Source organism: Mustela erminea, chromosome 14 (genome assembly GCF_009829155.1).
Source record: "Mustela erminea isolate mMusErm1 chromosome 14, mMusErm1.Pri, whole genome shotgun sequence".
NCBI lineage: Eukaryota > Metazoa > Chordata > Mammalia > Carnivora > Mustelidae > Mustela > Mustela erminea.
Window position 1 is genome coordinate 4,164,482 of NC_045627.1, and position 14,457 is coordinate 4,178,938.

Consider the following 14,457-nt stretch of genomic DNA (forward strand, 5'->3'; position numbering starts at 1 on the left):
GACGGTCCACCAAGCCACCGAGAATGACAGTCACGTAGTAACAGCTTCATCCTGACTACCTCCCGGCTGATGGCAATCGCAAGACACATCTCCATCTCAGAGAGGTTAACACGGGGGGTAAAAGGTGCATTTCAGAATAGTTAACATAGGGCATAGCTTCCTCCTAGGATGCTGGTAAGGTAGAGGAGAAAGGTTTCATAGCTGCTATCGCGGAAACATCATGGAGCCCCCTGATAACAATAACTATTATTTATGGAGCACTCACTACTGTGATAAGCTTATTCATTTATGGTGTAACTTTCATATTAAAATTTCCCCTAATATATTTTCCCTTTTTAATTGAGGTATGATTTCTATACAATGAAACACGCAGATCTTAAGTGCCCAATAGTATGAATTTTGACACCTTTGGTTTGCGACCCTATCAAAATATTTTCATTCTTCCAGAAATATCACCCTGGTGCCCCTTCCCAGTCATCACCCCCAATCCCCAGCCAGCCTTCATTCTGATCTCTTTCACCACGGATCGGTTTTGCCTGTGCTAGAACTTAGTATCAGTGGATTCACGTGGTATGCATTCTTCTACATCTTTTTTCTTTCTTTGAGCTACCCCCATGTCACTGTGTATATGCAGAGCTGGTGCCCTTTTGCGGCAGAATAGTCTTCCATTGTGTACATGGGCCCGTGTTTCTGCTTTTCTCCCCTTGGTGGACATTAGATTTCATTTGGGCTATCACGAGTAAAGCCACTATGAACATTTGAGTACAACTATTTTTTGGTTACATATTTTCATTTCTTCCCGGACAAATACCTGGAAATAGAATTTTTGGGTCCAAGGACAGGTGCGTATTTAACTTGAGGAGAAGCAGAGAGAAGTGCCATCGACACTCCCGCTGTGTACGAGAGCTCTGTAGCTCTGCGTCCTTGCCAGCCCGACAGCTGTAGTCTGCTCATTTGAGCCATTGGAAGGGTTTTGTCATGGAATCTCTATGGCTTTAATTTGTATTTTTCTGGCAGCTAATAACCACCAACCAGTTTTCATATGATCACCAGCCATTTGTATATCTTACACTGTAAAATTCCTGTTAAACCAGTTGCCCATTTTTCAACGGGGTCATTGGGGTTTTAATTATTGGGTTATAGGATTTGACTCCTTTGTCAGATTTATGTATTACAAATATTTTCTCCCAGTCTGTGGCTTGCCTTTTCATTTCCTTAGTGGTATTTTTCTGATGAATAGAGGTTTTTAATGGTGAAGAAGTCCACTTATCTATTTTTTGTTGTTGTTAGTGTTTTCTGGGTTCTAACAAAAGTTTTGCTTATTCCAAAGTTAGAAAAGTCTTCTATGCTTTCTTCTACAAGCTTTATAGTTCTTGCTACCACATATAATTCTGTGATCCATCTCTAATTAAACTTTGTGTAGGGTTTGAAGTATGGATCAAAGCTAAAATTTCCCCATTTCTGTAGGTAGTTGTTCCATTACCATTTGTTGAAAATATAGTTGAACCATGAACAATGTGGGGGTCAGGGGTACCAGCCCCCAACACTGTCAAAAATCTGAGGGTCAAAAATTTGACTCTCCCTCGATGGAGCTGCTAGAAACCTACTGTTGACCAGAAGCCTTACCAATAACACAGAAGGTTGATTAATGCATATTTTGTGTATTGCATATTTCACCTACTGTATTTTTACAATAAAGCAAGGTAGAGAAAATAAAATATTAGGAAAATCGGGGCACCTGGGTGGCTCAGTGGGTTAAGCCTCTGCCTTTGGCTCAGGTCATGATCCCAGGGTCCTAGGATCTAGCCCTGCATCGGGCTCTCTGCTCAGCAGGGAGCCTGCTTCCTCCTCACTCTCTGCCTGCCTCTCTGCCTACCTGTGATCTCTGTCTGTCAAATAAATAAATAAAATCTTTAAAAAAAGAGAGAATATTAAGAAAATCATAATGAAGAGAAAATATATTTACAGTACTGTACTGTATTTATTTAAAAAAAAATCCACATACACATGGACACGCATCGTTCAAACCTGTGGTGGTCAGTGGTCAGTTGTTCTCTCTTTTCCTCATCGACTTGCTTTGGCACTTTGGTTGAAAATCAGTTGACTGTGTGAGTGTGGGCCACTCCTGGACTGTCTGTTCTACTCCATTGATCTGTTTATCTATTTGTCTAATGCCAGTGTCATTCTATCTTGATCTATACCTTCTGCATTAGTTTGAAATCAAGTAAGATATGTTCTCTTCATTCTACCTTACAAGGTTTTTGTTTTGTTTTTGTTTTGGCTGATCTAGACCTTGTGCATTTTCTTTTATATTTTAGAATAAGCTTGTTGGTTTCTCCAAAAGACCGTTATGAGATGTTGATTGGAATTGATTTGAATGAATAGATGAATTTGAGGAAGATAGAAATGTTTAAAATATTCAGTTTTCCAATATATGTATATATAGTATTCTGTCTTTCTGATTACTGAAGTCTTTTTAAATTTCTCTCAGAAGTTTTTAAAATGGTTTTGTGTGTGGAGGTCTTGCACATGTTTCTTTAAATTTATCCCTAAGTATTTTGAGCTTAAAATATCTTGTAATAGTATTTTAAAAAAAATCTTCTACTTATTTGCTGTTGATATTTAAAAATACAATTGCTTTTTGTATATTGCCCTTGTATCCTACAACCTTGCTAGACACAACACATGACGTATTTTGCTTAGTGCTTTATGGAATATCGTATTTATTCTTGAAGCCACCTGTGATGCAGGTGTTTGTACAACCGTATTTTATAAGAAGTTTGCCCTGGAATTACGTATGTTAATTTCTTTGCTCAAGGTCATGCAGGTTGAGTAATAGGAGGGCTAGGATTTGAATTTCGGTCTAGCCTGACTCCAGTGGCTAGTCCCTTTCCATTCTGCTGTAATATTTCACCTCCTTGACATTGGGATATTTGAATGGGGTCATACCATGTGTTTCTCTGGATTTCACTTGGATGTTTTTGTGTCATTGTGCTTCACAAGGACATGAACTGACTAATGGAAGCTTTGAAACAGACCTAACAAAAACAAGGTGATAGGGGCGCCTGGGTGGCTCAGTGGGTTAAGCCGCTGCCTTCAGCTCCGGTCATGATCTCAGGGTCCTGGAATCGAGCCCCGCATCGGGCTCTCTGCTCAGCAGGAAGCCTGCTTCCCCCTTTCTCTCTCTCTGCCTGCCTCTCTGCTTCCTTGTGATTTGTCTGTCAAATAAATAAATAAAATCTTAAAAAAAAATAAGGTGATAAAGAGACACTGCGGAACAGTCAGTGTTTTTTTTCCCACGGAAGGCTATCCCTGCAGTTGGATGCCTTTGCAAAGCTCAGCCCTCTTTCTCCATACTGCCGGTGCACACTCGCTGCTGCTATATCTTCCATGTGTGGGGATACTGTCAAACTTGTTTTCCCTCCTTCTCTCTTGCAATGTGCTACAGGAAGCCATTTCTCTACAGCCAAGGAGCTCACCGAGGAGATTAGATCATTAACATCAGAAAGGGAAGCGCTGGAGGGACTCCTGGACAAGCTTCCGGCACTGAGTTCCAGGAATGTCCAAAAGCTGGGTGGTGTGAAGGAAGATTACAGCAGGCTGAGAAGACAGCTGGACGAGGGGGAGACCGCCTACGGTAAGCAGTCACAACCGTGGCCCGGTGAAATATTCACGCTGTCGATGGTCCTGTGTGGCCCGGAGGGATGTTCTGGGCCCCGTGTGAGCATCACTGTGAAGGGCATCCTGGAGCACGGGACACTCTTCCTGGAGGATTTTGTTTTTTGACAAGAACCTTGGCAAATGGGGTAGAATTACCTGTCGGCTTTTGTTTCACTATCCACGTGCGATGTCTTTGCTGTCTTTTGTCCCCTCCTCTACCCTCCCTGTGCTAATAGCCTTGCGATCATTTAGAGCAATCTTTCCTTTGGCACAGGGCTTGAGAATCTTCTCTGTTCGACAGTTATGTTCCTTTAGTTCCTTGGCTCCGTCTTCTGGCTTGCACAATCACAGACGAGAGCCGGCTGACTCAGAAAACGGAATGAAGACCATGAAGTGGCTCTTTTGTGTGTGAGCTTTTCCTGAGAGCTTCTTTCTCCAGGAAGAGCGACACGAGAGCGGCCAATGCTGCCTTGACCGAAGTCTCTGGCTGTCGGAGCGCTTACCTTACTCTGGCGTTCTTTTCTGTTCCCATTGTGGCTGGGGTCACCTTGAGGACTGCTCCCTGAGGGACAAGTCTTAGAAGATGCTCGTTCAGTCTGAACTGATAAAGTGAAAACTTATTTCTTAAAAAAAAAAAAGTGTAAAGAATTTACAGTGATTCAGTTTCTAATCTGAAGAAAGCAATCCTGAGAAATAAATGCAGACTTAAAATATGTTAGATGCTAGAACCCGTTTTTTTAAAAACTGGTAAAATGAGAAGAATATCCAGCTCATAGGCTGATTGAGTGATACAGAGTAAATGGGGTAACTTACACAGATTTTTAAGGTGTGTGTGCACGTGTGTGTGTCTGCCTTCTTGCATTTCTTCTAGAAGTAGAAGCTGCTAGAGGCTAGAGGTCATATGTAGAATATCATGGTCCATAATAAATGCTGTTTACTAGGAAAATGAAAGACCGATCTACTAATAAATAATTATATTTACAAAGCATTCTTATTTAAAAAGAAATAAGAAAAGAATGGGTTGTTAGGTAGCCACAGTTGAAATATGGCTATTCGAAAATACTCCACAGATTGGAGTAAATGAAGATTAGTATTCAAAACCAAATAAAGAAATATGAAATTAGTTAGCAGAAATTAGGTGTCTTTTCACTATGAATAAATTTTGTTTGAAAGGCTTACTCAATTGTAAAAAGAGGTTTCAGTTATTTGAATCACAGATAGGATGTTCGGTTGTTTCGAACGGTTCAAAATGTTACAAGTGGTTGTGTCTCCTTTGCAATGGGCAGGCCTAACCTGGCTAGACAACCGAGGGCTTCTTATCTTTCTTTCCCCCCTTCTGTAGGTCAAGGCTTCTTTTTTGCCAAATATGTAGAGACTCTACATTTGAGTCTGACTATGTAACTAGGGTATTGAGGGATAACAACACTTTTTCCTAAGATGGGATGCTGTGCTTTATGAAGTCACGATAGCAAAAATCATTGGATATTTTAAATGAATTTTAGCTATAGACTTTTTAAAATGTATAAACAATAAACACTATGAAATTTCTCTTGTTTTCATTATATAACTTTTGGCTCAATATGGGGGAATCCATAGTATCTAAGAATAAAGAAGATGTCAACCAATTTGGACAAATTTAGTCCAGCAAATTTAGTCCAGCTTCAGTAGAGCTCTTGAAAGCCATAAATATCTCTTAAAAAGAAAAAAAAGAGCTATGTAGTATTTTTTGAATCTCATCCTTGTCACTTTACTAAGTATTTCCAAAATGATGAATAAAACATAAACAAATGGGATGAGAGATTGTTACCACCAGTGATTGTAAGCTGCAGATGGCTCGTTACTGTGGCGAGTGCGTTCTTTATGTCTTAGACTTGGATTTTGCTCGATCAGCTACCCTTTTCCCTGTGCTTTAAGCTGACGGTAATTCTTAACCAATCTGAGGTGACTTGGCCTCAGGTCAACCAAGTTAATAATCTTGGGTTGATGAGAGTAATGGGAGATAAATAAATATGTACATAAATAAATAAATAACGAATTCCTTAGTAGATTAAAGCTTTATATCTTTTGGAATGCAGTAAAACTAGGCCAAAGTCCATAGTCTGCCATTTGTTGGCTTTTGAGAGTTAAAGATTTAGAGGGAGCTCTAAATGTAGAGCTTTAAATGTAGACCAAATACAAAGGAGTAGTATGTCCACACATGTATGTGCCATGAGCTGACTCTTCTTGTTCTTAGATAAAATGTTTTAAAATAAAACTGTTTAAGAAATAAGCAGTATGTAGAATTCTTTAAAAATAACCAGATTTTGTTAGTGTATAAGAAAGCAACTGCTTTTTTGTGCATTGATTTTTTTATCCTGCCACATTACTGAATTACTGTATGAGTTCTAGTAGTTTGGGGTAGGAGTCTTTTGGGTTTTCCGTATAAAGTATCATGTCATCTGCGAAGAGAGAGAGTTTGACTTCTTCTTTGCCAATTGAATACCTTTTATATCTCTTTGTTGTCTGATTTCTATTGCTAGGACTTCTAATACTATGTTGAACAAGAGTGGGGAGAGTGGGTATCCTTGTCTTGTTCCTGATCTCAAAGGGAAGGCCGTCAGCTTTTCTCATTGAGGATGATATTCACTGTGGTTTTTCATAGATGGATTTTATGAAACTGAGGAATATTCCCTCTATCCCTATACTTTGAAGAGTTTTAATCAGAAACGGATGCTGTATCTTGTCAGATGCTTTTTCTGCATCAATTGAGAGGACCATGTGGTTCTTCTCTCTTCTCTTATTGATTTGTTCTATCACACTGATTGATTTGCAAATGTTGAACCACCCTTGCATCCCAGGGATGAATCCAGCCTGGTCATGGTGGATAATCTTTTTAATGTGCTGTTGGATCCTGTTTGCTATGATCTTGTTGAGAATCTTACCATCCATAGTCATCGGGGGTTTTGGTCTGAAATTCTCCTTTTTGGTGGGGTCTTTGCCTGGTTTGGGGATCAGGGTAATGCTGGCTTCAGAAAAAGAGTCTGGAAGTTTTCCTTCTGCTTCAATTTTTTGAAACAGCTTCAGGAGAATAGGTGTTATTTCTTCTTTGAAAGTTTGGTAGAATTCCCCAGGGAATGTGTTAGGTCCTGGGCTCTTGTTTTTTGGGAGGTTTTTGATCACTGCTTCAATCTTGTCACTAGATATCAGTCTATTCAGGTTATCAATTTCTCCCTGATCCAGTTTTGGAAGTTGATAGGTTTCCAGGAATGCATCCATTTTGTCTATGGTGCATAAACAATGAATTCTGGAACACTGAAAAGAAAAAAATAAATAAAAATTATTAACCCTCCCCCCACCCCGATTTTGGTTTTCAGCAATAGTTGCAGATTGTGGCACATGGGAAGAAGGTAATTTGGGAATGGACAGGCAACTCCATGATGGACAGCGACCCACCCCCTTCTCCTGTGTTCATCTGTGTCCTTCGACAGGTGACATTTGGTCGAAGACGGCGGACCCAGCCACACATATGTCCAAGTGCAGCCAGGGTTCTGGTTCCATAGTGGAAGGAGAGATTTGTAGTTTTGGGAAGCAGTTAGCAGTATCTCTTATACAGAGAACTCTTACCAATGGGAGGTGCTTTGTTGATCATTTACAGCATTATTACCTCTTCTGTGGCTGGCTCAGTTGAGATCAAGGAGCAGCACTGTCCTTATGTTTTGTTTGTTTTGTCACAGTGTCCAGCATGGTGTCTTTGAAAATAGCAAATATAACATCTGGGACCAGTTGTTAAAAACGAAACATTTCTTTATTTCCATATTGTTCCTCTACTCCTCTACTTTGAATTACAGACCCAGACCTTGGATCTTCTTTTTCTTCTTTTTTAATTCTTCAAATTCATTTTCTAATTTCGTGAGACCAGAGGTAAGTTTGATTGTCTTTTGTGGAAGATGCTTGAGTCATCTGAGTGGGATATTCCTATTGGGGTGTCAGCAGACAGAACAAAATGATGAAAAAGTCCCAAAATGTGCCAGAGTAATCAAGGGCAAAGGAAGACAGAAATAATCACTGAATCCATTGACTTTGTCACAGTGACACACAGCCTCTGTGAAGAGGCAAGAAGGGGGTGTGTTTCAACCTGTATCAGCTCTCTGTAAGACTTCAGGAGGACACGTTGGAATTGAGCAACTTTAAGCACAGTGAAAGAGAATGAAAAGCTTTCAACCCCTGAATTATGGAGATTAACTATAAACCTTTAATTATTGTGGATTTCAATTTTTTTAAGGGAGGCTGGGATTAAAAAAACACCAACAACCAGTAACTTTTTTAGTTTGCTCTATCTGTTTTTCAGCAAAAAGACAACCCTGAGAAATATATAACTTCTTCCATCTCTTGTGTATACGTTGGTAATCTGTATTGTACTTCATTAATATTGTTGATTTCGCACTATAACTCAGATATAAAGGAAGCAGACGTCAAGGGGAGAGATTTAATCACAGAATAATCAGGGCTAGAATTTTAAATAGGACATCATTAGCATGTTAATGAAGTTTCCCACTTTATGCCAGCTGCCTGAATAGAAAAGATACTGCAGATGTAGCTCAAAAATCTGGCAGGGTCTGTGGCCCACTGAGCTGTCAGGAATTCGTGTAGAGGCTCCGTAATGTACGTAAAGGGATTCTCTGTGCGGCTTTCCAATGGCAGGATTTCATTTTTACTGGGAGTGATGGCTGCCTGTGTTCAGCTTGAACTCATTTGCCTTTTAGTGAGTAAGAACAGGGCAGACAAGGAGCAGTTTTTAAGTGTAATACAGTTGGAGGGGGTCCATTTTTCAGTTATGGTTTGGGGCTAGTTCGGTACTTCCCCATTATCCACAGTTCGCTTTCTGCAGTCTCGGTTGCCTACCATCGACCCCTGTTGGGAGGATGGTGCCCGATGAATCCTGTAAAGGTCACTAGCAGCCTGACGCCATGTCACAGCGCCTATGTCACTCACCTCACTTCTTCCCATCACATCATTGTACCCTCTCACACCATCACAAGAGGGGCGAGTATAGGCAGGGTATTTTGAAAGACGGAGCAAGACCAGCTTCACGAAAGCTTTCTCGCAGTGTAATTCTTGTATTTTATCACTGGTGATTGTTGTTCATCTCTTCTTGTGCCTAATTTGAAAGTTAAACTTTGTCATAGGTTTATATGTATAATAAAGAACACAGAATACATAGGGCTCAGTACTCTGTGGTTTCAGGCATCCATGAGGGTTTTGAAACATCCTCTGTGCATAAGAGAAAACTGCTATACCTGCCTTTTGCTTTAGATTAGAAAGGCTGTAGGCCCACGCTGATGCCATCCTGACCTGACCTTTGGGTTACCCCCTAACTTTTGAGCTTGAAAGAGCTGATGAAAGGAAGTAGGACATTCTCTAGTGAGACATGCATTCCTTTAACTCTGAAAGTCCACAGGTGACACCTCTTTCAGAAGTCACCTCCCCCACTATGAAAAGACCTTCAGTTTAGAGATCCTGTGCTTTGCACGATCTGCATGTGTAGGCAACAATTCCTGTTCCACATCTATCAGATGTTTTAGAGGAAACTTTCAAGAAAAATTAGAACAGAAGAGTAGAATTCGCATGCCGTGTGTGTGTGTGTGTGTGTGTGTGTGTGTATGGGGAGGAAATGGAGATGTAAACAGCACAATTAACAAACAAAAATAGAATTGGGAAGTTGAGATGGAAGAAAAGCCAATGACAAGTGTTGATTATTCTAGCTGAGAACATGTGATAATGAGCTTCCCAGGAACCAGAGCGAAAAAGACAACTGAAGCGTCATCCATCTTCCTCAAAAGCAGCTAAAAGCACAAAGTTTTCAGGAATGTGGAGTGGTGTTAAATTCTTAAAGGCATTTTTTTTTTTTTGAGAGAGAGAGAGAGAGAGAGAGCATGTGTGAATGGGGGAGGGGATGGTCAGAGGGGGAGGGAGAGAAAAAGAATCTCAAGTCCCAGACGCAGGGCTTGATCTCACGACCCTGAAATCATGACCTGAGCAGAAATTGAGAGTCGGATGCTTATCTGAGCCACCCAGGTGCTCCTGGAAGGCATTTTTTTTTTTTTTTTTTTTTTGAGAGCATACTGGGAAGTCCTCACGGACAGATTCATAACAGATGCGCAAACGCTCTCCATGTTTCCCTGCCTGGAAAAGGGGGTGCCTTCCAAGCAGGGGCTCATGGGGAGACTGAAATGTATACATATCTTAGATGTGTGGGTGTGTACGTATTTTTCCACAAAAATTCTGACTCAGTGTTTTGGCAAAAAGGATTTGGAAAGGAGCCATTCTAAAATCTCCCCGATTTTTGAGAAACACATGAAATGATAATAATACCATGGGGATGAATTAGTAAGGGCTTGGGCTAATTATGTGTAAGTATGGAAACTTCCAGTAATCTGACATGATTCAAACATGAGACTAGGGATGTGGAATATTCACTGAAGGTCCCTTCTTCCCTCTGAGCTTTGAGGAAGATCTGTGTCGTAGGAGACTTTGCTCTCTTGAGACCAGAACAGTGATTGAGCTCTTGAAGACTGAGGACCGTGCTGTTTGTCCTGGAACTAGAGGGATGTTGCGGGTTCTGTATGTGGCAGAACTTAGATTGTTACATGAAGAATATGTTATTTGCATCTGCTTTTCTTAAATTAGAAATCTTTGTTTAATTTTGAGAACATAGACAATACGAACTAGGGAAGAAGAACTTTAAAAAAAAATGCCATAATTTTTCTCTCTCAGGTTTTTCCATGGACTGAACTTCTACATTTCTATTTGTCACTGATGAATCTTACTGATAAAATTATTATTACTATTATTATCAGTTAAATATATATTTGCATATTAAATTTCTCTCCTTTTTTTTTTTCTTTTCTGGTTATATCCTTGCCTCTCTGTCAGTGTGGTTATTTCTCTGCCACCCGTTTTGCCTGCAAATTTCTGCACTTGACATTGACAGTGAACTTCCTCCCTCTCTTATCAAAAAATTGGGATATCCTTTGGGAGGCTGCTTCCCAGCAGTGTAAAAAGCCTGTGTTCAGACATAGGAAGCCTTAGTTTCCTCTCCCTTTGGTTGCTTGTTCGTCCTCTGTGCCGCTCCTGGCATGGAGAGGCGTCACCACGTGAGGCTTGACGAATGACTGACCTTGACCAAGGCACTGTATCTTCTGTGCTCCTCAGTCGCTTCGCGTACAACGCAGCACCATCCTGTACCCATGCGTCATTTCTCGGAGCATTTATTGAGCACTTACAGTACGCCAGCCTCTGTGGGAGGGCTTCGTGGTCCAGAGTAAATCAGACAGTCCCTGAGGCCACCAAAGTCTCCCTTTACTAGTCCCTCTGGTCTCGCGTTCCCACAGTTGCCCCCAGACTTAGTCCATTCCTTTGCTCTCTGCCATTTCCGGTGAACTCGAGAAGTCCTTCCTTGTTACTTTCTTTTCCGCCTATCTCCTCGTTTGCTTTCTATACTCCCTTCCCAACACTTCAGTCCCACGACCCCTAGCTGGGAAGGCAGTGATGATTTCAATTGTATTTCCTACCCAGCCGCTGTACCCAGTTTTTTTGTGCTGATTTGTTTGGAGTGGGGAACAGGATTCGGTGTGATGGGACGTGCGTGTGACTCTGACGTTTTTGTGGATCATTCTTGTAAACAGCGTCCTTCCTAGTCTTTCTTGATTTCATCGGGATTCTGGGCTTTCAATGACATTGGTTCACCCTTGCCTGTGGATGGACACACACACACACACACACACTCACGCTCACATGCCCCCTCCTGAAGATTAAGCTAAGGACAGTGGTTAGTGGGAAGGCCACGATCCCTGAGGAGCATCTGTTGGCTGTGGTTGGGTGAGGGCTGATCTGTTGCAAGAGGCCCTACCGTGGACGGCAGAGTGCGTCACATCTGGGTCATTGTCTTTTGTGAGACTCTTCCTCCTGCCCCCGATTTTAAATGTCCCCGGGTGGGAGCAGTGGCCCCCTTATTTAACTGAATGACTTCAGCCTTATGTTAGGACTTGAAAACGTATCGTTCTTATTATGACTATTAGAGCTCAGTACTCGTAGGACTCAATGCGAAGGTGTTCATGTAGGCGTTCCTGTGACTTCATACAGATCCTTAGAGGCTTAACAATAAGTCCTCGTAAGCCTCCCCCCCCTGCTCTTTCACTGTAGATGTCCAGCATGTACTTACCGCACCCCTTGCTGCATGCACAGATTAACTCTGGGTGCTGCGGGTCTACCACGTTCTCGCAGAGGAGGGAGTGATCCCCTGTATGTTGTCACGTTCTCTTCAGTAACAGACGTGGATTCCTTTTCTTTTTGTTCTCAAGCCCTTCCTCTGCGCCAGGCCCTGAGCTGAGTCATGATGCCTATATAGCTGCCTAATCCTCCGGACAGCGTGTGACCAGCTCCAGCCCTGTCTCTGTTTTATAGATGATGAGGCTGAGGCTGTGTCCAGGGGCACGTGGCGGGGGGGGGGGGTAGGAGCCCGGATTTGATTCCTTCTTGTCTGCAGTTGCACGATTCTTGTGAACTTGACTTGTAGCATGAACTTCTCTATGCATCCCTCGGCCTCACCACCCCGCCTAAATTCTGCCCTCCTGGTCACGATCATGAAAACAAAGCCTCCTGGAAATCATCTCTTGGGGATGTTGCATACCCTGAAAAGATAGGTGATTTGCTGTTGGGTGTTTTTTTTTTTTTTTCCACTTTTGAAATTTCTAAGTATGCTTTCTGTATTTCCTACCTGAAACAGTGACCTGCTCTCTGCAACATCCTGATACCAGATAGATCATTTCACTCGGTAGGAGGCCCTAGAGGTTATCACCGTTATGATGACAACATATTTTGTATTAAAACTGAAATCCTTTGTCATGGAAGGGGCCTTGCATTCTACAAAAATAGGGGAAAAAATTGAACTATCACACTTCAGTTGGGTACACATTGGTCAACTCCAAACCACGTTTTGATATGTTTTGAAAGAACCATTGATAGTTCCGCTTCCTGTTCTAAAATGCTTAAATGTCAGTGTTTTCCTCTGTGTTCTTGTAAGTACAGGCCTTCATAAGTAGGTTGACATACTCTCCAGGGTTTCTGGCTACCATAAGCCCTGTTTGCTAGGAATTTACTGCTATGCCAGCCTGTTGATCCCAAGGAATCCACCTTACAGAATGTGATGGTTTTCTTTCTAAGCTTCTTTGAGTGAGTTTTTGCACTTGAAATAAAATGTTTAACCTATTCTGTAATTCAGGGCTTTCAGGAACTAGGACTGTTTTTTTTTTTTTTTCCTTCAGCTGAGTCCAATTTTGCGAGGTTTTCCGGAATTCAGTTTTATTGGTGCTGTGACATGTTTTATGCTGTCACAATTTTTCCCAGTGATTAAATTTGTATGAAATCTCTTCTTTTCCTCCTCGACATTGCCATGAGTCATGGCCTCCTGCCATTTTCCCCGGCTACTTCCTCTTCTTTGAAGCTGCCATATGTTTAGCAACCCAAGAGGGAATACTTTTTTTGAGAGACCATTATTTGTTGTTAATTTGATTTTTCGGGTTTTCGTAGCTCTTGTAAAAGAGAGGAGGTGTGCTCATCAGTGTTTCCCTGATTGCTCTGTTGTCCTGCTGTTGACTGCCTGGGGCCCACCATACGTTTGTATTTGGGGATAGACATCCTGTCTCATCTGCTTTCCCTCAGATTTTTAGACAATCGGGGAGGGCTGGATCACCACGGACAACCCTAAGCTAATGCGCCGGTTTAATATTTATAGCATGGCAGAAACCATCAATAGTTGCTTAAAGATCTACTGACTTGACAGCATCAAAAATTTATAAACCAGATATGCTTGTATTTTTTATGCCCCCCATAGTTACAGAATGTAATTGTGTTTCTGTCCTGACATTATACTTTCCAAAGTCTTCATAACTCATTAACAACTGGTTGCAAACTTTGCTTTGAGATTTAATTATAACCAACCTTTTTATGTTCTCCTTTTTTTTTTTTAAGATTTTATTTATTTATGTGACAGACAGAGATCACAAGTAGGCGGAGAGGCAGGCAGAGAGAGAGGAGGAAGCAGGCTCCCCGCTGAGCAGAGAGCCCGACTCAGGGCTCCATCCCAGGATCCTGGGATCATGACCTGAGCCGAAGGCAGAGGCTTTAACCCATGAAGCCACCCAGGTGCCCCTTTAATTCTCCTTTTATTTATCCAAATGATGTTTAACTTTTGGCTATTTTAGCCTAATTTGAAGATCTCCCTTTTTGTATGTGTCACTGTGGCTGGCTTACACTTCGTGTATCCCCAAATGCTGTATCGCCCTTCCCTAACTAAGAACCTAAAGTAAATAGACTGTGATTTCAGGGGGTCCTTAGTGAGAGGAAACCTGGTCTTGCTCAGCAAGGGAACTGCAGTCTTGAGCTTCTTTTCTTTAACTCTGTATGTGACCCAGCATTTGGCTTTGGTCCGTGTGTCCCAATTGTATTGGCAAGACAGGAAATTGGAATTTGGCAAATATCTGCTTGCCTTTCACCAAACCCCATCCACCCCCCTCCCAGCGACTGAGGCGCAATAGGGGCTGAATACCAGATTCCACGTCTGCCCTGAGACGGTCACCAAACCCTGCAATTCCCTAGTGGTCTGGAATCCGAGCAGTGCATCGACCTTTGGAGGCAAAGAGATTTCCCCTGTGGATTATATAAGAATCCTCTGAAGGTGAAGCTTATCACATTCTTGGGGTTACTCTAGTGGTTTAAATTTTTTTTTTAAATTTATTCCACAAAACAGCATAAGCATAA

The 14,457-nt window shown here is 41.7% G+C and overlaps 1 protein-coding gene across 7 annotated transcripts in view; it reads left to right on the forward strand.

The window, feature by feature from the left end:
* Positions 1-14,457, forward strand: part of DISC1 (DISC1 scaffold protein) — a 371,035-nt gene that overhangs the window by 165,877 nt on the left and 190,701 nt on the right. For 5 of the 7 annotated variants that reach the window (XM_032313944.1, XM_032313941.1, XM_032313943.1 and 2 more), the window contains exon 9: positions 3,449-3,637. In XM_032313944.1, the coding sequence (XP_032169835.1) occupies positions 3,449-3,637 (189 nt within the window). The other 2 variants (XM_032313945.1, XM_032313946.1) reach the window with 2 other exon arrangements.